The sequence below is a fragment of the Coffea eugenioides genome, chromosome 6 (genome assembly GCF_003713205.1).
Source record: "Coffea eugenioides isolate CCC68of chromosome 6, Ceug_1.0, whole genome shotgun sequence".
Lineage (NCBI taxonomy): Eukaryota > Viridiplantae > Streptophyta > Magnoliopsida > Gentianales > Rubiaceae > Coffea > Coffea eugenioides.
In genome coordinates, this window is record NC_040040.1 from 49,860,523 (window position 1) to 49,882,534 (window position 22,012).

The 22,012-nt window shown below is 36.8% G+C and overlaps 1 protein-coding gene and 1 long non-coding RNA gene across 4 annotated transcripts; both read right to left on the minus strand.

Moving 5' to 3' along the window:
- Positions 1-8,175: 8,175 nt before the first annotated feature.
- Positions 8,176-9,634, minus strand: LOC113773254. 3 transcript variants are annotated; one of them, XR_003468792.1, is made up of 3 exons: positions 9,609-9,634; positions 8,875-9,119; positions 8,176-8,753 (listed from the first exon to the last, which is right to left on the minus strand). It is a non-coding gene; the product is annotated as an uncharacterized LOC113773254 (long non-coding RNA). The 3 variants fall into 3 exon arrangements; XR_003468791.1 differs by lacking the exon at positions 9,609-9,634 and adding an exon at positions 9,207-9,251; XR_003468790.1 differs by lacking the exon at positions 9,609-9,634 and having other exon boundaries at positions 8,875-9,197.
- A 383-nt stretch (positions 9,635-10,017) lies between these two features.
- LOC113774348 (putative disease resistance protein RGA4) lies at positions 10,018-13,271 on the minus strand. The gene has a single exon (XM_027318894.1). It carries the CDS (start codon positions 13,111-13,113, stop codon positions 10,018-10,020), a length of 3,096 nt encoding a protein of 1,031 aa, XP_027174695.1. The 5' UTR covers positions 13,114-13,271.
- Between the last annotated feature and the right edge of the window lie 8,741 nt (positions 13,272-22,012).

Genomic DNA, 22,012 nt, shown 5'->3' on the forward strand with positions numbered 1-22,012 from the left:
ACTTCTTTATACCATTGGTTTTAAACAATTAAGCATCTAAACCTGCTGTGTATTTCTTACCTGCTGAATAGCAAGTTGGTGGCCCAAAAGATAGTCTGGCTAGCAATGCCAATAATGGTGTACAACTCAGCCTATCTAGAAAGTCAGTTCAAATTCGCCTATTTGATGAGACTGAGGTTAGTTCTTACTTTTGGTAGTTGGCAATATTTGAAAAATACATTTCTAATGTGTAGTTGGCTGGATTTTAGGATCCTACTACCTCAAATGGTCGCAAAACTGCTACAGGATCATCAAGACATGAGTTGACAACTCCTACATCTATTGAGCAGCAAAATACTACTCCTACTTCAGTACAAGTCGGATCTAACCAGTCCATTGGTTGTGGAAGTGACCGGAATAATGAGAGCGATGATGTTCAACAGAATGATACCGGTATATGAGATTTACTTGTAATTTATATTACACAGCTAATTTCATTTCAGATTTTTCTACTCACATTCATAACTGTGTACTATGTTTTGGATAGGTGGTATCAATGTAACTAGGAAAAGAGGATATACTCGCAATATTGCACTGTCCAAGGAAAAGAAGGCCGGCAAAAAGGTAAAAGTCCAGGTCTCTGAAGTTAGTGGAAGAGTAATTGGAGAAGGGGCACAACAGTACATCTCAGAGGCAAGTTGTGTCATTCGTAAATATGGCAAATGGAAAGCAGAAAAATGGTCCAAACTGGCCAGCTCTGATAGAGAAGGAATGCTAAAACTTGTTAATGTAAGTGAAATTGTTTTGAAGGCTTGTTTTTCTTCTTGACTTGGTAACAACTAGTTCTGCAACAGGACATTTATGCACTTTTTCTGACATTTACAATAAATTTTTCACTCATATTTCAGAATAGTTTTGCTTATGATGAAGGAGAACATGTTAAGCCAGCACTTCTTAAGCAGTTAAATACACAGTACAGAAGTCGACGATACAATTTTCACAAGATTTTCAAGAAATTTAGTACAAAAAGAGGAAGCACTTGCAAATCGTCCACAATATGTTGAAGAATCTGATTGGATTTACCTTTGTGACTATTTCTGTAGTCTAAATTTTATGGTATAGACGCCGACTTTTGATCATTTACTATTGTTCTTTCTCATGTTTTTTGTGTGTTAAATTTTGATCACGGCTGAACTTGATAAGTGCAGAAGATAAGTGAGAGGAACAAGATCAATAGATCAAAGCAAAAAACTGCTCATACAGCTGGAACAAAATCCTTTCTTCGTCATAAAGCTGACCGGGTATTTGATTATCTTGAAGACATGTCTTTTGGATTGTTTAGGCAGGTTATTTAACTTCTTATTGTAACAGGAAGCACAAGAAGGGAGGGAAGTTGGACCAATAGAACTTTATGACATCACCCATTACAGCAAGAAGAAGAATGCAATGGTTGACGAAACATCTGCTATGAACTTAGTAAGAAAAATGGAATTGGTACATGGTATATTGTTGTACAACTCTTATGAAAGTCTAACTTCAGAATTTACCTTTGTGACAGAGCATGATGAAGGAGAAAAAGTTGGAATCTGAATCCAGTGGTGCAAATAGGACTGAAGAAGACATTTCCATTGAAGTAACTGGACGTGTAACCGGATACGTACATGGCCGTGGTCCCTCCAAAGCTGGAATAATTGCCCAAAAGCTTGCAGAGATAGATGATTTCAAGAAAAGAGCAGAACAAGCGGAGAAGCGCTCAGCTGAGTTGGAAATAACAGTCCAATCTCAACAACAACTTATGGAGAAGCTTGTGAACCAGCAAAGTGAAATGCAGAACCAACAAAGTGAAATGCAAGATCTCCTTAAATCTTTGAAAGCACAGCTGCAAGCCAACAAGTAAGACGATGAAGGCACATCTGAACGAACTGATTGGTAAGCAATTTTCAACTATATATACTTGTCGAAATAGATATAATGGCTGCTATGGTTTAAAGTTAACATACGTTATTGCAATTTAGTTATTGGTAGGTGACAATATTAACTTGTAATATCAAGACTGAGGAGGGACATTTAAGAATTACTTCTGTCAACACAAGGTTCTAATCAGATGGTGTTTTGATCTTGGGAGTACATTTGTGGCTTTATCATAGCTTTGTTATCATGAAACAATAACATTACACAAAAAAAAGCTTCAATAGTGTTTCTGTTTCATGATATTAATTTGAGGAGCACAGAAGGGCTAAAGAATAGAAAAGATTATTATTGTCATTTGGCCAATGAGTTAGCTAAAAACTTAAAATATTGTCATGTTTAAGACGTTTTATGGTCAAGATACAGAAACGCTTGCATCTTGCAGGTTTCAAAGGTTCATGGCAATTCTGGACCTGTCTCTCCCTTTCATTCTTGTAGGTGCCACTTATTATTCTCAGTGTTTTGAACACAAACTAGTGTAGTGTCTATGTCACTACTGGTCGTTGTGGACAGAGTAGGAAGATTTGATATCTGCTTACTAATTTAGGTTAGGAATGAACAGCAAAAACAAAATACTGATTTAGCTTTTTGAATACTTGCTAAACATTAATTTCATGCAATTTCCAGTTAAGCCTAATGATTTGCTATGTGGTGTCCTGATTCTAGTTTTTCTGTTTTGCAATTGCTGCATTCATTACGGTGCCCTCATACCATAATCTTGTTTTGCCTAAGTTTTGGTTGATCGAATTCTTGAAAACTCTCAAAATAGATGTGTAAAAAAAAATTTATGTTTCTTCTCAAAGAAATTTTGATTTGATTCTTGGATTTTTTGGAACCGACGATACCAAATTCATACAATTATCTTGGGTTAGTTGCTTATGGCTAATTTTACTAGCCATTGAATTTTTTTTTTATTGTTTTTCCGGATGCCAGCAAGTTGGATTTGATTACCAGTAAGCAAGCCAGTAAATAGTAACATATCTGTTTAGTCTAATAAAGCAATTAGAATGGTTCAGCAAAACATACGTAACAGATGAGACTAATTAAATCTCAATCTAGAGTAAATCTACCAATAGGATTCTACTGAAGTTCTGCTTAGGTCCCACCCCCCAAAAAAAGAAAAAGAAAAAGAAAAAATAATTTTCTGTTTGCCGAGACCAAAAATGTGGTGTCATGTACTTTACTTACAAAGGGAGAGAGAGAGACAGAGAGAAGCTAGACCTGAAAGGACAATACATGTTTTTATAGTATTTACAAAACAAAATATTTACGAGTGTCTTGTCGTCTGCGGTTAGCAAATTTTCACATCACAACACACTTGTCTTTGGATGACTTTGTCTCCTGCAATTGCTGCATTCATTACGGTGGTATCAGATTAGTGAATGCTTGTTACTTTTGTTGTTTATTTAGCAATTAGAGACTGTTTTGCTTTTGTCACCTGATAACTTTACTAATAACTTTACTACTTTATTGCAGATACATTGCTCATTTTGGAGGTTTCAAAGAAGATTAGCAGTACGGCTTACATGTCGGCTCAAAAACTGTGGTTATAGTGCTGTCTTAAGTTTAGAAAATGTTTCAGAAGCACAGGACATGTTTTGGGACTTGGAATATGTTTTTTAGTGCAGCCTTGACTTATATGAGTAGTATTTGTTCTACTCAAACTTATGAAACTATTTGTACTATGATGTTGCACTTATTTATGACATTTGAATATTTAATATATTATTTTGGCATATTCTATTGTAACGGGTGCCTACATTTGTTATTTATTAAACATTGCTGATATTTTCATTTTTTAGATATTATTGTAGTAGGAAAGTCATGTGTAAGGTGTTGTAAATGAGTAGTATTTTTCTAGGCAAGATGTCTTTATTGACAATTGTTATTGTCACTCAATCAAAACTGTCTATTGATAAGGGATTGTTGCCACAGTTGATCAGGGGTTTATTGACAACAAAGTTGTCACTAATTCCCCTATGCCAGTTGATCAGGGGTTTATTGACAACAAAGTTGTCACTAATTCCCCTATGCCTTCACTATCGTCCCTTCATGCATCACTTGCATCACTGACAAGAGAAGGTGTTGTCACTAGATTTATAGATTTTACTGATGACATATGTTGTCATAAAAAGTTTCATTCAGTGACGACTCTAAGGTTGTCACTGTATACTTTCATCTTTTACTGACGACATAGATTGTCATAAAAAAGGTTCTATTTACTGACGACTTTAAAGTCGTCACTGTCTACTTTTACCGACGGAGATTCAGTGACGACCTTGCGACAACTGAAATGTTGTCAATAATGGTCATCAGTGACGACTTTTTGATTATTTGTGACGAAAAGTAGTTATCACTGATGACCAAAATTCTTGTAGTGTCCAGCTACACCGCCGCCACCTCCACTCGCCAGCGCCTTCGACCACCCTAGATCTCCTCGCATCCGTCTACTGAGCTCGCACGCCACCGGCAGCCGCGGAGCTGCTCGCCGCGCGCCACCATTGCTGCTCCTTCCACTACTGTCGGCCATCTCCTCCACTTCACCAACTACCGTCGAGCTCCCCCTGTCCAGCCGCGCACCACCACGCAACCTCCTCCAGTTCACCACCCTCTCGGCCACCTCAGCTCACGCTCCACCAAAGCCACAAGCAGCCGCGCGCATCTCCCGTTCTCCTCCATTGTCGCACGTCATCACCTGTCAAAATTGACAAGTGGAGGTATTGTAATTTCTTCCCCGATTAGCATAAATTTCTGGAATTTGTGTTTGGGTTTCTGATGAATAGAAGAGGGTGTTGTTTTGGGCAATTTCTAGGGTAAAATTTTGGACGGAATTGGGTTTACTTGCTGCCATACGTGGGGATATTTGTTGATATTTATTGAGTTGCTGCTGTTTGATTTAAATCCTCCCTATGTGTACACCAGTGGTACTGGTTGCATTGTTGCTTACAGTTCCTTGATCCTCGGTGCTTGACTGCCTATTTGACTCCTGGGTTTTAGTGCTTAAATTATTTTTCGAATCCTGAACTGTGGTTGCTGGAATTGCCAATTTTCGTGGTCAATTGCTAATTTTAGCAGGTTGAATTGGGTAATTAACTGTCCAATTGGAGACAGTTGTTACGGTTTTGGGTCCATTTGTGTCTAAATTGTATAATTTGTGTCGAGTTGTGGGTAATTTGCTGCGGCTGTTGGTTAAATTAAGAGGTGCCTGTTACGCTTAAATTTGCTTATTGAAGTGGTTCCCTCTAATTGCCTTGCTCAGGAGCATTTTGGACTGTCTTGATTCTGAATTTGACTACGTTTGGACCATAGGTGCTCATTGCTTGCAATTGTTATTAGTGTTGGGGTATTCGTATAACCTGTGGGTGATTGAATTGTGTATTTTATTCGTTGGGTTGGCTTTAAAATTGTTAATGCTTTGAATTTCCGGCTTCCATTATTTGTTGGCAATTGTAGTCTCTTGGTGCTTAGAGTGATACCTAGAGTCCATGGTGAAGCCACGAATGGCACCAGCTCTAGATGCGAGTTGATCCACAATTTCCACCTGAACCGCCCCTATTTTGATGACTTCAGGGAAGTACCGTCGCCTCTCTCATTCCTTCTGCTTTTACATTATCACATTGAGGGCAATGTGTCATTTAGGTGTAGGGGGGAGATCAGTTGGGGTGCTAGTATTTTATTTTTAGTTTCTAAAGGCTTTTCCTTTATTTTTAGTTTGATATTTATCTCCTTTTTCGTTTATTTTCTTTTCTTTTTTCTAGTGGTCAGTCTTCATATGAATACCAAGTTTTGATGCCGGATTGTTGTCTCTAATTCTGCTATTGCCAAGTTTATTAATAAAAAGGTATCAAGTTAATGTGGTTGAGTTCAGGAACATCTCTTTGGTGAATATCAATAATTGCTTAACTTTTCCAATTTTTGGTTAACTTTTCTAGGCATAGGGAATGATTGTTGGCATTTTTCATGTGAATTGGTCCAATTATTAATTTTAGTTCTCCATGTTTGGAATTTGAGGCTGACTGCTGTTATTTTTATGTTATTTTTAGTTATTGTGCTATATGATTGTAAATAAGAGGTGACTGTACTCCGCTAGTTATTACTACTGAGTAACCGAGAATCTTCACCTAAAGTGTCTATTCTCGCGTCAAAAGGTAGTAGCTACTACGAGTGCGTGGTCCCGTAGCGATTGGAGTTGAGTAACCGGGCTCCTCCATCTGTCAAATGTTGGAGTTTGCGTCAAAAGGATCTAATGGCTAGAGATAAAGTCTTTTGCTATTCTGAAAAAAGAAAAAAGAGAGAAAAATGGAAGAATGTGAAAAAGAGTAAAGTAAAGTTTGTGTTAGTATTTAAAAAAAAAAAAAAAAAAGTCAGCTTGCCTATTTGTGATCTTAATGTCGAGATTTTGATTAGTAATTGGACCGTTTACTAATAAATGTGAGCAACCATTCCTTTTTCTTAGATTAGTTTACTTTAAATTGGAGGAGTTGGTGGTTAAGAGGCTAATCGAGGTGATTTTTCTTGGATCTTAACTTGTGATGTTTGATATCTATATTTTTTTGGTGTCTTGGCAATACGGTAGTTGAAGTAACAGCCATTGTCAAATTTTAATGTTCAATTGCTGTTCTTATGCTTGAGGGCAAGCATGATTTAAGTGTGGGGGGAATTGATAGGGTGTTAATTATTGGTTATTTTATTGTTAATTTCCCCTTTTATCCTTGCCAAATATTGTTTTAATTATTAATATTTACTTATATTTGGTATTGGACCTAATTCCAGGGATTGGAGCAAGAAACTACAAAAAAGTAGGGACTTGCTCCATAAGTGGAAGACTACAAGGAAGCCTTTTTCGGTTGCTGGCCCACCAGGAGAAGAAGAAAACGAATTCCTTTTCTTTGTGCTGATGGGAGTCTTTGACTAGCAATAGGAAACTAAACAAGGAGGAATTTCGGCAGAGCCTTAATTCTTTGGCTCTTGGACTCCTTATTCCCACTCGATAGCAGGAAGTCATTTTCCCTTTGGCTTTAAAAAGAAGACAAACGTACGGGAGGTTTATCAATCAATAGTTTTAGCTTAGTCTTTAGCATAGTTTTTAGTTTTCTTTTCGTGGCTCTTTTGATGGCCTGGACCTCAGTGAAATTACGTGGAGATTTTCTCATGAGGCATGACTAAGTTTTTCTAGTCAAGGGGACAACTGACGATTTGGTTTGACAATTACTGTGAGATCGAATCTGTTTTAATTATTTTCTTCATTTATTGGTATTTATATGTTCCCTGATTTTAATTGCTATGGCCTTGTGTATGATTGATTAGTGCGCAATAATTAATTATTCATATAGGTTATTTTTGCTAAATAGGGGTAATTGAATCCGTAATTGTTCGTTATCTCTACCTCAGTAGCAACTGGCGTAATTGGGTTTATGTCAGGGGAGCATACGATCTAGCTTAAACAAACCCTCGTAGCGTGTTTGTTGGTTAGGATTGGGCCTTTCTAATTATTAATGCAATCTAGAAATTAAATCCTACGGTCGTACTTAGGGTTATTTTTGGGTTAGAGAAATAGTTAACGGTCGTACCTTAGCTATCGAGAAATTAAGGAAGGGTTGGTTGTTTATCGCGTGCATGATAACTATAACTAATCTATTACTAAATGTTGGAATTATTTCTGCATCAATGATCAGTGCATGAACCATTTCTGAAGTGTACCCTTGGCTAGAGTTTTCCCTTAATTATTCCTCTTAATCAATTATTTTCTGCAGTTAATTTATTTAGTTAGCATTTAATCCAAAACCCCCCATACTTTGGACTCTAGAAGAAACGAATTATCCCCAGTCCCTGTGAATTCGACCCTACTCACCGCTATATACAAAATCTGTATTTTTCTCGAGTAGGTATTTATTATTGTACAGGTTCGGCACCTGTCAATACTAAGTACATCTACTAATCCATTTGAAATAAAATCGCTAACCTTACGGTACTTACGTGAAAATTTGTAAGCTTCTCATTGTCAGTCGGTTTCTCTAAAACAATCTCTATCACCAACCAAACCGCCCATGATCATCAGCAGAAATTCACGGTAATGATGACTCTTGATCTTGAGAGACATTACATAACTTGGGGAAAGAAACTCTGGCGAGCAGTTTATAGAGGCCAGTTGACAAAGATAGAGCATTTTATCAGGTTTTAGACACTAGGAAGAAAGAAAAGTGTGCCTGTACTGTGCCATCCTAATCATATCTGTCCAATTGAAACTGGATTTGATTCAACAAAGTTTTCGAAAGTTACAAGCTGGGCAATTCAATGAGTAAGTAAGAGCAATTGAAGATTCTGGTTGACATTTGAGGCTGAGTCGTGTTTATAATTACAGTAGTTTGGTTCCAACCACAAAGCAACTAATTACAACTCATAAACTGAAAATAATAATGGGCAATTTGTAGCGCATGCAAAGCATTTCACATTGAGGCATTGAGGAACAATAGAGCTGTAGGCTACTAAGGCACAACAGAGATCCACGTTTAACTGCTACCAAAACACCATTTAGTTCTAACTTCTAACTATGAGCAGTATGCCGGAGATGCAAATTGAGTTCTACAACATGTAAATCAGCACCTCATTATCATGACTACACATCACTGGATCCTTTGGACAGTTTAAAAGAACCATACCCCAATGGATATCTCAGACTTTGGCCATCTGAGGCACAGAGAAAAAAAGAATGCCATCCAGAAAGGAATTGTAGGACTTTGCAAAAGTAAAGACAGTAAATAAGAGCCATCGATGAGGTTCCCAGTTAAGTTTTGTCCCTAAAATCACTGCAAAACACAAAAACTCAAACTCAAGATGGCGTTCAAAATAGAATAAAGCTAATGGAAATTTTTAAATAATTACAGGTTTTATGTCATTGTGACTAAAGCCCCAAAAGGAGAAACTTACCATAAAAAAAGAAGCAACCAACAATCATAAAAGCAGAGAGAGCTTAAAAGCCTCTATCAAGATGGATTCATTAAGATCAGCGAGTCACAACAAGCAGACTTGACTAACTACCAGAATGCTTCAAAACATTGCGCTTAGAGTTGAATGTTGGAAGATACTCCACCAAGTTTTGTGCAACTTCATTGCTCAAACAGTACACACCTTCCTTGGCTACCTCAAAAATATCTTCATGACGACAAGATTTCCTTTGTTTCATACGTAATAGATTAGATATTAAAGTGGTTAGAAGTCAAAATTGAGCAGTGAAAGAAGAGAAGCATATCTAAAATTACCAGAATTTTTAAACCAAAACATGAAGGTGATGACCAAGAGCTGCGAAAACTCCTCAATTGACTATTGTCTTCATGGCTAAAAAGCCAAAATCAAGGAGAAGTGAGCCAGAAAACCATCATATATGACTCTGATGGAGCAATTACTAGTCAAATAGTTCAGATAAGTATGCAAGTTCATTATCAAGAGGTAAAAGTTCAGTCCCTTTAAAATCACAATTTTAAATAGTGTGAGATGACTTTAGCATTAATAACTTAAAATCCACAGAAGCAGATCACGTAAAATAAACAAAACAAGACTGCTAGTTGTTCGAAACGTTGATAGGCTATTTGTAGGAAATGCAGGCCAAAAGTTATTGAGGTCTAGCCATATAGTTGGTGCTGAAGAAGCTTCAAAATTCTAACCTCTGTTCGTGAAGCTATTCTTCTATCAATTCTACAAAAACAAAGCATAGAACAGAATATGATCAGAGATACAATAAAACATCAAAGCACGAAACAGAACAGGTGCTTGGGGTCATTCTAATTGATAGTTACAAGAGTATTACTATTATGTTGTAAGGAGTAAATGAAGAGCACCAATATTTGGACCTAATAAGAAATGCTAATGCCGCAGCTTTGAAAGATAATAAATAGGACGATAAAGAGGAAGAAGAGAAAATTGTGAAAATAACCACGGAGACTTTTTAGGTTTTCTCGCGAGAAGGTTAATCAGAGGGGGAGGTGAGGTGAAGGGGAGATTGATTGCAAAGCAAATTAAAAAAGTAGGTAGGAGGCAATCTTACATGATTGAATTTAATCTGAAGATGAGTGGTTAATAATCGGTTATGTATAGGCGTTGAATGTGAGAAACTTTGGACCACTGGGAGTCGGGGCCGCTGCTCTCAGTAGTGCATCTTTCTTTTAACAGAGGAGAACCATAAACCTCCAGACGTTTCAGTTTGGTGAAACTTCTCATGGCATCCTCAGAGGGTAGATGTCCAAGCTCTTTGAAAAACCATAAGTGCACGTCTTCAAGAGCAGCGAAGTTTCCGAACCAATCTGGCAGAGCTTTTATACCTCCAAATTGATATAGCGATAGTGACGTGAGAGTGGTCAAGTATTGGATCTGAGGTGGCAGTGACTCCATGTGTGGCTTCCCATATAAGTGTAATCGACGGAGTGCGGATGACGAAGAGGAGGAGGAGGATATCAATCCAGACCAATCAAACTCATTGTAAATTGAAGAATTTTCATGATCATCCGAGAAGGGACCAATTCTAAGCATCCTTAAACTGGTTAGGAAACAAAATCCTTTGGGCGTCATGCTTGTTTTAAGTTTGGGACACAACCATAATTCCAGCTCCGAGAGAGAAGGCGTTTGTTGCAAATCAAGCGGAAAGGAGATAAGATTGTTGCAATTAGTCACCCGAAGCTTCTGGAGAGAGGTACAATAGTGTAGCATGTCACCTGGCAGATTCGTCAACTCATCACAACCATAAATCTCCAGGTGCTTAAGAGACGCAAAGTTTTGCAGGGGAAGGAGTTCTCTGCATCTGTCGCAGAAATTAAATGCCAAACTTGCTAACTTGGGGGGTGTTGTTGCTGACTTGGGGAGTGTTGTTGTTGTTGCCAAATCCATTAACCATCGAGGAAATTGATCGCCCATAAAATTCTCAATTACCAACTCCTCCAAATTTGGGTGAGGCCTAAGGCCATCCAACACATCTTTGTCATAGTTGTAGTTGTCGCCTTCTCGATCCCAAGCCCAGGCCCACTCAAGTTTCAAACTAAATAGATTTGCCTTTTCAGATAGTTTTGCTTTCTCAGCTGCTTTCCTATCCTTTACAAGTTGAAGATTGTGTATAGTTAAACTGCCTTTGAGGTTTTTTAAGCTTCCAAGCTCTCCAATTTGTCGACCCTTCTCTCGACCCACTTTAAAAAACTCTAGTGTCTGGAGGCAAGTCAGTCGTTCCATATTCAGCGGCATTTGAAATACTTCATCCCTTGTGTAATAGTGGAGATGTCTCAAGCTAATCAAATCGCGCATCCCCTTCGGAAGAACCTTAAGAGCGAAACTATTTAGCCTCAGTGTCTGCAAATTATAAAGTTTGCAAACAGATTCCGGCAAAGCTTCGCTTCTAGAATCCTCAAAGTTAATGTACCTCAAGTGTATCAGTTTGCCAATTGAGATTGGCAGATTCTGATTTTTTGCACCGGACAAATTCAGAACGTGCAAATTCTTCAACTTCATTAGCATATCATCAGATAAGCTACCCTGACTTAGAAACAATGTATGAAGCAAATTTGATCGACTCTCGAAAAGATTTATTGTGCCTTCTCCAAATGAGTCTATTACAAGACAACGAACCTGATTACTATTGTCTCCTGAACCAGTCTCCGAATTAATGAATTTAGTAGACTTTGACATTATTGATTTTGAGACGTCGTGCACCATATCATGCATTTTATAACACCTTCCCCGATATTTTCTTATTTCTTCCAGCAAAGAACTCTGCAATAAAATTTCCAAGTAATATTCTCCAATTTCCTCCATTGTTTTGTTTACCATTGTTTTGTTCTTGAGATCTACTTGAAGGAAGCCTTCTGCCATCCAAAGTTCGATTAGCATATCTCTTTTCATCTCAGTATCCTTGGGAAACATAGAACAATATGCAAAACATTTCTTGATGGCTGGTGATGGTAGATTATCAAAACTCAACTGAAGTATTTGCATGACACTGTCTTCATCTCCGCTCAAATTTGAAAGCTTATTCATCAAAATCAATTTCCACTCCTCTTTTCTCTTCATGCGCAATAAACCTCCCATTACACTTGCAGCTAGCGGTAGGCCACCACATTTTTTTATAATTTCCTTTTTCATGACTTGCAATTGTTCGGGAATTTCTCCACCTGCATTGGCTTTCTCTGTTAGGATAGACCAACAATCATCATCAGATAGCTTTCCTAACACATAAGGATCATGTGTGGCCACAATGGATGCAGTTTGTTGTTTACGAGTTGTCACAACACAACAATTTCCATTAGTTGCATTCAGGCCCCGTAACAAACGTAAAAAATCATCCCACAAGATTTGGCTTTCGGTCCAGACGTCATCAAGAACAAGAAGATATTTTTTCCCCACAAGTTGTTGTCTAATTTCCTGGACAATGACATCCCTACTGGTCATTTCAACATTTCTTCTCGTGAGTGATTCTAAAATCATTTTCAAAAGCCTTGTCACTTCAAAATTGTCGGACACGCAAACCCAAATTTTTTTCTCAAAATGGCTATCAACTAGACGATTGTTGTATATAGATTGAGCTAAAGTTGTCTTTCCCAATCCGCCCATCCCAAGGATGGGAATTACAGAAACGGGTTGTTCTGACAAGCTTAGCAAGGTCTCCACCAGCCTTGTTTCATCCTTAGCTCTTCCTACAACATAATGGTCAGCAATAGAATCCGTCTCTCTATTTAGAGTGACTTTAGCAGTAGTAGAAGAGGGGAAAGTTGCCCTTCTGATCAGTCCAAAATCATTGGCTTCTTTATTGATCTTATTCAACTTCTTGTTGATGTCCCAGATCTTGGAGGCCATTCTCCATCGGAAAACAATATTAATGTCAGAGGACAGGATGAAGGAGCGTACCTTGCCCACGAGTTGGCGACGAAGAACTTCATAATTCAGCTCGTCCAACAAATTCTCAGCATCAAACGCCACGACCTCCAGCCTCTGGAGCCACAGTTGCACGGCCTGGTCATGCGTTTGCTTTTCCTCAGCATCAGCCAAGACAGCTTGGATCATGGCAACGGATCCTCTCAGGGTCTCCAAATCCTCCTTGAATTGGAATAACTTGCCAATCCTTTCATTGGCAAGGGAAAGTGTCTTCTCCAGTGCCACCTTTATTGTGGAAGCAATTAGTGCATCAGCCATTCTTTTTGTTCCTTGGGCAGAGTCTTCAGATTAGGATACTCTTTTGCAGCGGTAGGTTTTAGCTGCAGCTAGAAGCAGAAAGGAACTGCTCTTTACTCAAACGGACGTTACAAGACTTATGAGGATTTTTTGGTGCTGCGCTTCTTTGACAAACCGGATCGGATGCTTTTGCAACGGAAGTTGCTTGGCATTTTCAGCTGAAAATAAAACATAGTCGTTGCTGGGATTCTGCATTTGCTTTTGATCCACATTCCACACGCTTGGGGCCCCTGGTCGTGGAAAATTCCACCCAAGAAGGACAAGAAACTGTGCTAAAAAATGACAGGTCCAAAATAATTTTTTATAAGGGAGAAAAAACAAAAGAAAATGACAATCATAACTTATTTGTTGGCTTTCTGCAAGGGGTTACGCTAACACTGGCCTAAAATCCTTGAATTTATTTACGGTCCAGAGACTTCAAAGTCCTCAACTTTTTTGCTTTTCCACAAAGTGTAGAAAGTGTTGCAGCAGTACATCTTTGAGAAACTGGGATCCCTTTAATTGAAATAGAAGTTTAGTTGGCAATTTCACTGGGCCTTGTTAGCTGAAGTTTTCATCTGTTTCTGATTGAAGAACGCCAGCTGGGGCCTTCGGTTGTGGAAAATACCTCAAATTTGAAGTCGAATCAGTAAGCAGACTTGGTATGTAACGATGTAAATTGTCCAGCAACTGGATGCTCTTCTTAGCTATTTACATTTGCGAAATTGTCAAAATAGTCCCTCGTATTTCCAAAAGTTTTCTAGCTCTTTGAACTTACAAAGAAGGAATTAAGAACTCACATTTTGACGCAAAATGTCTTGTTTATGTCCCATATACGAAATTTAAGTGGTGAAAATTTGAGCAGTTTCTTTATTATATATTTTTATTTTTTGGTGTACAATATACAATGGACTAAATTAGAAGTGCAATAGGCCTTTTATCTTATGCTATATTTATACACTTTCGCTGAATTTAGATGTTTCGAAAGGAAGAAATGGGCATGGTTTTGTTGATTTTGATTTTTATCCTAGAATTATTTGCTTGTGATATGAGTACCTGAGTTTGGTGAAGCCAAGAAATAATGAGAAAGTAATTGGCTGGTCCATGCACATAATTTGTATTAGTAGTAGGGTCGTGGAGCACGCTTTTAGCATGTGCGGTGTTCGAAGAAGGGAGAGAAATGACAGAGCAGTATGACATCTTGACGAAATATTTGTCTGACGAAAAATTTTACATTGACAAACAAACATTATTGTGAATTTCTTGGGACAGGGTAATTATGGTAGGGTGAAGGCGTGCACTGTGGTGAGTGAGGTGTGCCTCTTACTATCAATGAGTGGTAGAAACTTAAAAAGCTACCATCACCTTGAGTCATGTTCACGTACAGAGATACTGCACCTCTTGGAAATGTACATTTCATTTATTTATGGACCCGCCAGTGGGCATGAAAGTTGCCGTGAAAACTTAAGGGTGGGCAATTGCTAATTTGAAAATTCGTCATATCCGATTCGATTCAATTTAAAAATTAAAATATTTGATTTGTATTATTTGATCAGATAGAGCCAGCTACCCACTAAGATATAGGACGGATTAGGGTTACGTGATTAAAAATTCGAGGATACCCGACCAGCCCAACATATATATATATATATATATATATATATATTTGTTATTGTTACATATATACTATAAAATAACAATTTAGAACTAAATAAGTAATTTCATTGAATAAATTGCATCACAAATATGAGAGACTATCGTTTATTTACAAGATTCATTTGTAGAGGTCATGATTTTATATTTTATAGAAAATAGTTTAATTAATGTGAAACATATATTTCAAAATTTTATTGATTTTGAATAGTTTTAATTTTTTTTCCTTTATCTTGTATTCTCTTCGCATGCTTGTTTCTTGGTGAGAGATTTTTTTTGAGAAAAAAATCTTTATTAAATTTTAAATGAATGTGTAAGATATAAAATTAAATTAGTATAAATCTTTTTTTAAAAAAATTAAATAATAAGTGGGACAGAACATGTACCTGTTGACCTTATCGTATCTCAACGAGTACCCTATATCTGGATACTCACTTATATGTTGTGCGAGTAAGGGTGAGAAAATGACTGACCTGCAAAATATGTGTCGGATCAATCAAATGGTGGACGGGATGGGTACCTGACCGTTGTCCACTCCTAATGAAACTTGGATGCTATTCTATTAATTGCCATGGAAGTTGCTTGGGATTTTGACTTGACCTTTCTTAATCGATGCTTTGCTGAGGCCTACATTTGCTTCTGATTGACAGATCTTACTTGTTGGGGCCTTCAGTTGTGGAAAATGTCTCAGAGGGTAGTCTTGTTTGATTGGAACTTAATACATCATCAAAGTATCAAATTTGCACAGAATGTAGATATCTTTGGAAAATAATTAAAGAAACTACAGTATTTTTCTGCAACTAAATAGCAGCTAATTTGAGAAACGAAGAGTCTGAGACAGCTTAGCAAATTGACTACAAATAACCAGCGCATGCTACAGCTTACTGACAGTTTGAAAGCCCCATATACATTCACAACAACAAATCACAAGCTTAGGCCAGCAGAGACAGAGAGAATCAAAGGAGATTGCCATGATGTATTTCAACCAGGAATATTCCAAGGATTTTCAAATGTAAAGGCAATAAGTAGGAGTCAAAAATGTTTCCCATTTACCATTAAACCAAATGTCAATGCAGAACAGAATTACTCACAACTCAGGACACCATAGCGCAAATGATAAGGCTAACTGGAAATTGCATGACAATTTTGTTTGGTCAATCAATTATTCACAAAGCTAAATCAATGGTTGTTGTTGTTGTGCTTTTCTAACCCGAAATTAGTAAGCAGATACCAATTCATTCTGCTCGATTTTAAAGAAATATTAGTATGAACCCAGGCTTCTTTGCTGAGTTTTTTCTTGGTTTAGTTAATTATTACAGCAAGTACTTACTTTGGGTCCAAAAAAAAAAAAGCCACTTGTAGTTAACGAATATACAGAAAAAGTTTGCCGTGATTTCAAAATATACAATCAGACATCTCGTGATTTGAACTAAACTAAAAGAACGATTGAAATCATCAAAACCAATGTTTGTTTCCCCTTACTTGGTATGAATTATGAAGCCACTTGCTTAATTATTCACAAAGCTAAATCAATAGTTTTCCCTTGGAGATTAAGAAAGAAATCTTGCTGCATAAACAAAACATTTTCTTACTTGGTATGAATTATGAAGCCACTTGCTTCTTCCTCGAATCTTGCTTGGTCTTAGTTAATTATGATTACAGCAACTACTTAGTTTACTCTAATGCTGGGGCCTTGGAATGCTCAAAAAGTCCAATCCTTGATATATAAAAAAGTACTGAACAAAAGGTATTTCCACCTAAAATATTAGCAATAACAATAGTAGACAAATTATAGAAGTGGACGGCTCGGGTTTGAGTCCCAAATTCTCAATTGTTATATCAGGGTGGCTTTGCTATCTCAATTATTGCACCTAAAACACCAACAAAAACACCAACAAGTGCGTGCAGAAAACATCAAAAGAAATTATTTCATCTGCAGCAAGAAGAGGTTTTCTCAGCTTAGTCATAGAAGAAGAGAGTGCTTCTTTTGACAAACTTGAATGCAATTTGTAGCAAAACTGATTGGCGTTTTACTTGAATGTTTCTAATCAATGCTGGATTTTTTTTTGTTCTTTATTCCTTTTTTTTAGAAAAATCATTTAAAATGTTGCTTACATTTCGTCAGATGAATTTTTTCATCCCTCACTTTTAAAATATTAATTTTATGTCCTTTATAAAATTAAAATCAAGGCAGCCAAATTTAGTTCCAACTTGGGATTTTGATCACTAAATATGCAACGTGACCCACATGTAATCATTTTTTCAAGTGCAAAAACTACATTTTTTCCAAAAATTAAAAGAAACATAAAAAAACTAGAAAAAAATATGAGTGAGGAGTGAAATGTAAGAAGCATTTAAGAAGCAGGAGTTTTGAATGGAGGACCTCTAATTCTTGTAGTTTCAATCTTAACTAATTGACCAAGGTATTTTCCCCATATAAAGGCTCATCTCATGAAGAAGAATGCAAATTATTCGACAAGATTCAAATGTTACAAGATGCTAAATCCCCTATTCCTTCATGATTAAATGCCAATACAAATTTGCCGAAAGAAAAAGTAGCCACGCAAGAAATTATTGCATCTGTTACAAGAAGAGATTTTCTCAGCGTAGAAGAAGAGAGTGCTTCTTTTGATAAACTGGAATGCATTTTCCACCAATACTAATTGTCATTTTTACTTGAATGTTTCTAAATCAATGCTGGGTTTTTCTTTTTTGTTCTTTATTACTTTTTTTTTAGAAAATCATTGAAAATGTCCCTCATATTTCGTTAGATTAATTTTTTTGTCCCTCACTTTTAAAATACTGATTTTATGTTTTTATAAAATCAAGGTGGCCAAATTTAGCTGCAATTTGGGTTTCTGACCACTAAATACACGAAGTGATTCACACGAGATCATTGTGTTAGGTGCAAAAACTGCATTTTTTTCAAAAATTAAAAGAAACTTCAAAAAATCGGAAAAGAATATCAGTAAGGAGGAGTGAGACGTAAAAAGCAAGAATTTTAAACCTAAGACCTCTAATGCTTGTATTCTCAACCTTAATTAATTGACCAAGGCCTCTTCCTTATATAAAAGGCTCATCTCATGAAGAAGAATGCAAATTATTTGACAGGTTTCAAATGTTACAAGATGCTAAATCAATATCTCTGATGAACCAATGTTTTAACTGGAAACTGCATGAGACCTTTTTGTTCAGTCAATTGTTCAGAAATCTAAATCAATATCTCTGATGAACCAATGTTTTTTATATGTGTTGAATGTTGTTTGGTTTAGTAAATTATCATTCCAGCGAGTAGTTACTTTACGCTAATGCTGGGGGCCCTTGGGTTGTTTAAAAAGTCTACTCCTTGATATTTAAAAAATACTGGAAAAATGGTGGGCAGAGCTAACATTTCCAGCTAAAATATTAACAATGTATGATACTAGCAGGAGAAAATAAAATATATATAGAAATGGATGGGTGACGGTGGAGTCTCAATTGTTAATTTGTTATTATATTAGGGCGGCTTTGGCCATCTCAATTATTACCGCTGCACAAGGGAGTGTATGCAGAAAAATCCTAAACAAATCATCCAATGAGGGTTTCTCAGCTTGGAAAGAAGAGCGATGCTTCTTTTGACAAACTTGCAAATGCATTCTCCACAGTACCAACTAACATTTCCATCTAAAATATTACTAACAACAAAACTACTAGAAAAGTAGTATATAGAATTCTCAATTGTTATTATATTATATTAGGGCGGCTTGGCCATCTCAATTATTGCACCTGCACCAACTAGTGTGCCCGGAAAAAAAAAATGCTAAAGAAATTATCGAATGAGGTTTTATGATCAGCCAATTTTGTTCCCGTGAAATGATAGTGTGTCTTTAGATCAGGATGACTTTTGCAGCATGGAAGGGATTAGTTTTTTTTTTTTTTCACAGTTGATAGTAATCTATTCTACACCTACTCCTACACCTATTCTAATCTATCCCTAAGGGGAGACCCGACTGGACCAATGGGGAGAATCGACGGGGACTGAACCACCATCGGATCAGACAGGTGCACTGCACGCCCGACTGGGCATGGAAGGGATTAGTAGCTTGGAATTACTCTTGACAAGTAGAAGTCCTCATGGGAAATCCTAAGGATAATTTCGTATAACTGCAAACAAATCGAACAAAGTTTGACTCGGCAATTGAGGTGAGTATGCCGAATGTAGAGATACTCGACTCTTTAAGTTGGCTTGATTTTACATATTTTTAATGATTTTTATTGCACGCATTTCTCTTAGATTTTTCTTATTTATTAGAGTGAAATGTCTAATTTACCTATTTTAAAATATTATTAATACTACTCATTATCTTCAGTCAAGTTCAGTGTATTCTTGTTTGATTGGAACTTAATACATCATCAAAACATCATATTGTGCACAGAATGTAGATATCTTTGGAAAATAATTTATCTATGCAATTAATACAAAACCACTCACAACTCAGGACACCATCGAGCAGATGATAAGGCTTACTGGAAAATGGCATGACATCTTTGTTTAGTCAATTAATTATTCACAGAGCTATATCAATAGTTGGTGTTGTTGTGCTTTTCTAACCTGAAATTAGTAAGCAGATACCAATTCTTTCTGCTCGGAGTGTAGAGAAAAATTGGACGAAGATGGAGGAGAACAAAAGAAAATGGTCGTAGTTTTGGTCAAAGTTTCTTTTTCTTCTTTTTTTTTCCCGCCTTACTTGGTATGAATTATGAAGCCACTTGCTTAATTATACACAAAGCTAAATCAATAGTTTTCTCTTGGAGATTAAGAAAGAAATCTTGCTACATAAACAAAAAATTTTTCTTACTTGGTATGAATTATGAAGCCACTTGCTTCTTCCTGGAATCTTGCTTGGTTTTAGTTAATTATGGTTGCAGAGACTACTTAGTTTACGCTAATGCTGGGGCGTTGGGATGCTCAAAAAGTCTAGTCCTTGGTATTTAAATAAAAGCTGAAAACAAAGGTAGGTACAGTACAACCGGCATTTCCACCTAAAATATTAGCAATAACAATAGTAGACAAATTCTCAATTGTTATTTTAGAGCGGCTTTGCTATATCAATTATTGCACCTAAAACAACAAGAAGTGGCCTTCTCAGCGTAGAAGAAGAGAGTGCTTCTTTTGACAAACTTGAATGCATTTTCCACCAAAACTGACTGCCGTTTTACTCGAATGTTTCTAAATCAATGCTGGGTTTTTTTGTTCTTTATTACTTTTTTGTTGGAAAAATCATTTAAAATGTTCATCACATTTTATTTGATGAATTTTTTTCGTCTATCATTTTTAAAAGGGCAAATTTCACTTTACCCCCTATGATTTATGTTTTTTATATAACCTCCCTATGATTTTAAAAGGGTAAAAAACAAAAAAACCCCTTGTGGTTAACCTAATACACAGAAAGCCCCCCATGGTTTCAAAATATACAACACGACCACTCATACTTTGAACTAAATTGTAAAGGTGACGGAATCCGTTAAACTTAACGGAAATGGGCGAAATGACCAAAATGCACTGATATAATTAAGCACAAGACAGCTCAAAAAAATCATTTGTTTTATTCTCTAAGTAGAGATAATTGAGGGTTAAGGGGTAGAATAGGTATATTTGATAAAAATTAGGCATAAAAAATTTTTTTTAGGTTCCAATAAGTCATTTGACAGGTGTCGAGCCTGTGCAATAATAAATACCTACTCGAGAAAAATGTAAATTTTACATATAGCGGTGAGTAGGGTCGAATCCACAGGGACTGGGGATAACTTATTTCTTTTAGAGTTCGAAGTATGGGGGGTTTTCAATGGGAGGCAAATAAAAATGAAATAAAACAAACAAAATTCAAAACTAACTCACAAAGCACAATTTACTAAAAATAGCAATTAATAAAAGTTCTACCCAAAGGATCAACTGCTCAGGCACGGATCATCGATGCAAAGATATTTCATCCATTTATCACTAGGTTGGTTATAGCTATCAACAAGTTCTGACAACCAGTTCTTCCTTACTCTTTCGATAGTCAAGGTACGACTATTGACTGCTTCTCTAACCAGATAACAACCCTAAGTACGACCGTAGGAATTTAATTACCCAATTGCATTAAAGCTAGAAGAACCCAACCCTAACCAATAAACACGCTAAGAGGGTTTATTTAAATTAGATCTTGCGTTTTCCCATCATAAAGCCAATTATGGTGGTTGTCACGAGGTGTTAACTAAATGAACAATTACGGATTCTATTTAATTAACGTGGTAGTAGGCTATTAAATTAAATCAAATACCCGGCCGTTGATATTCAATTAATAAAATACCCATGAACAATTAATTCAGAAAACGCACGAATAGTAACAATTGGAAGAATTAATAAAATTCGATTAGATCTCACAGATGTTATTGACCGCGCCCTCGCGTCGACCTCTGAGTAGAGGAGAAAATTAGCCGCGCCTCATCATGTCAATCCCATGTGATTTAATTGAAAACATCCGCGCAAACATCACAGAATTTGGAACGATGAAGCACTGAAGAAAGAAAAAGGAAAAAGTCTTCCTTGTCTTTGCGTTGATGTTTGTACTGAAGCCCAAAAGCATAACGCAAAAGCCAACGAAAATTGTACAGAGCCAAAGTAAAAGCAAAAGAGTCAAAAGCCTCCCAGCCAAAAGCAAAACGAAAGTTTACGACGTCTGACGGCTAGGGAAAAAGAAAACTAAAGCTAATCTATTGCTTCTTAGTGCCGCGGGTCCCTTTGCTTGTTTTCTTATATAATGCCGCAGGAGAAGTCCACCCAGGAGCAAAGCTCTTGTTTAAAGGTTCTGATCCAGTGCTTCGGGTTCGCGTGGACCGGCATCCTTAGTTGGCTTTTCTGCAATTAATCCCTCGGGTCCGTCCTTTTGATGTACCTCTTCCTTTCTCTGGCGTGGTCACGCCATAAAATAGAGAGTCTTCTGGAATTTTGCCTCGTGAAAGCATTTTTTACACCAACCACCTATAATTCATACAAATATGAAATATGAGCTAAACCTCAATACTTAACACAGCAAGTAGCCAAAATTAGGACAAAATAACAGTGCAAAATGTGCCGAATAATCGCTCTATCAAATCCCCCCACACCTAGACAATGCTTACCCTCAAGCATTTCGAAACTCAGAGATACAACCAGGGAAACAAAGGTCATGTGGTGATCTATACTAGCATAAGCACCTCAGATCCC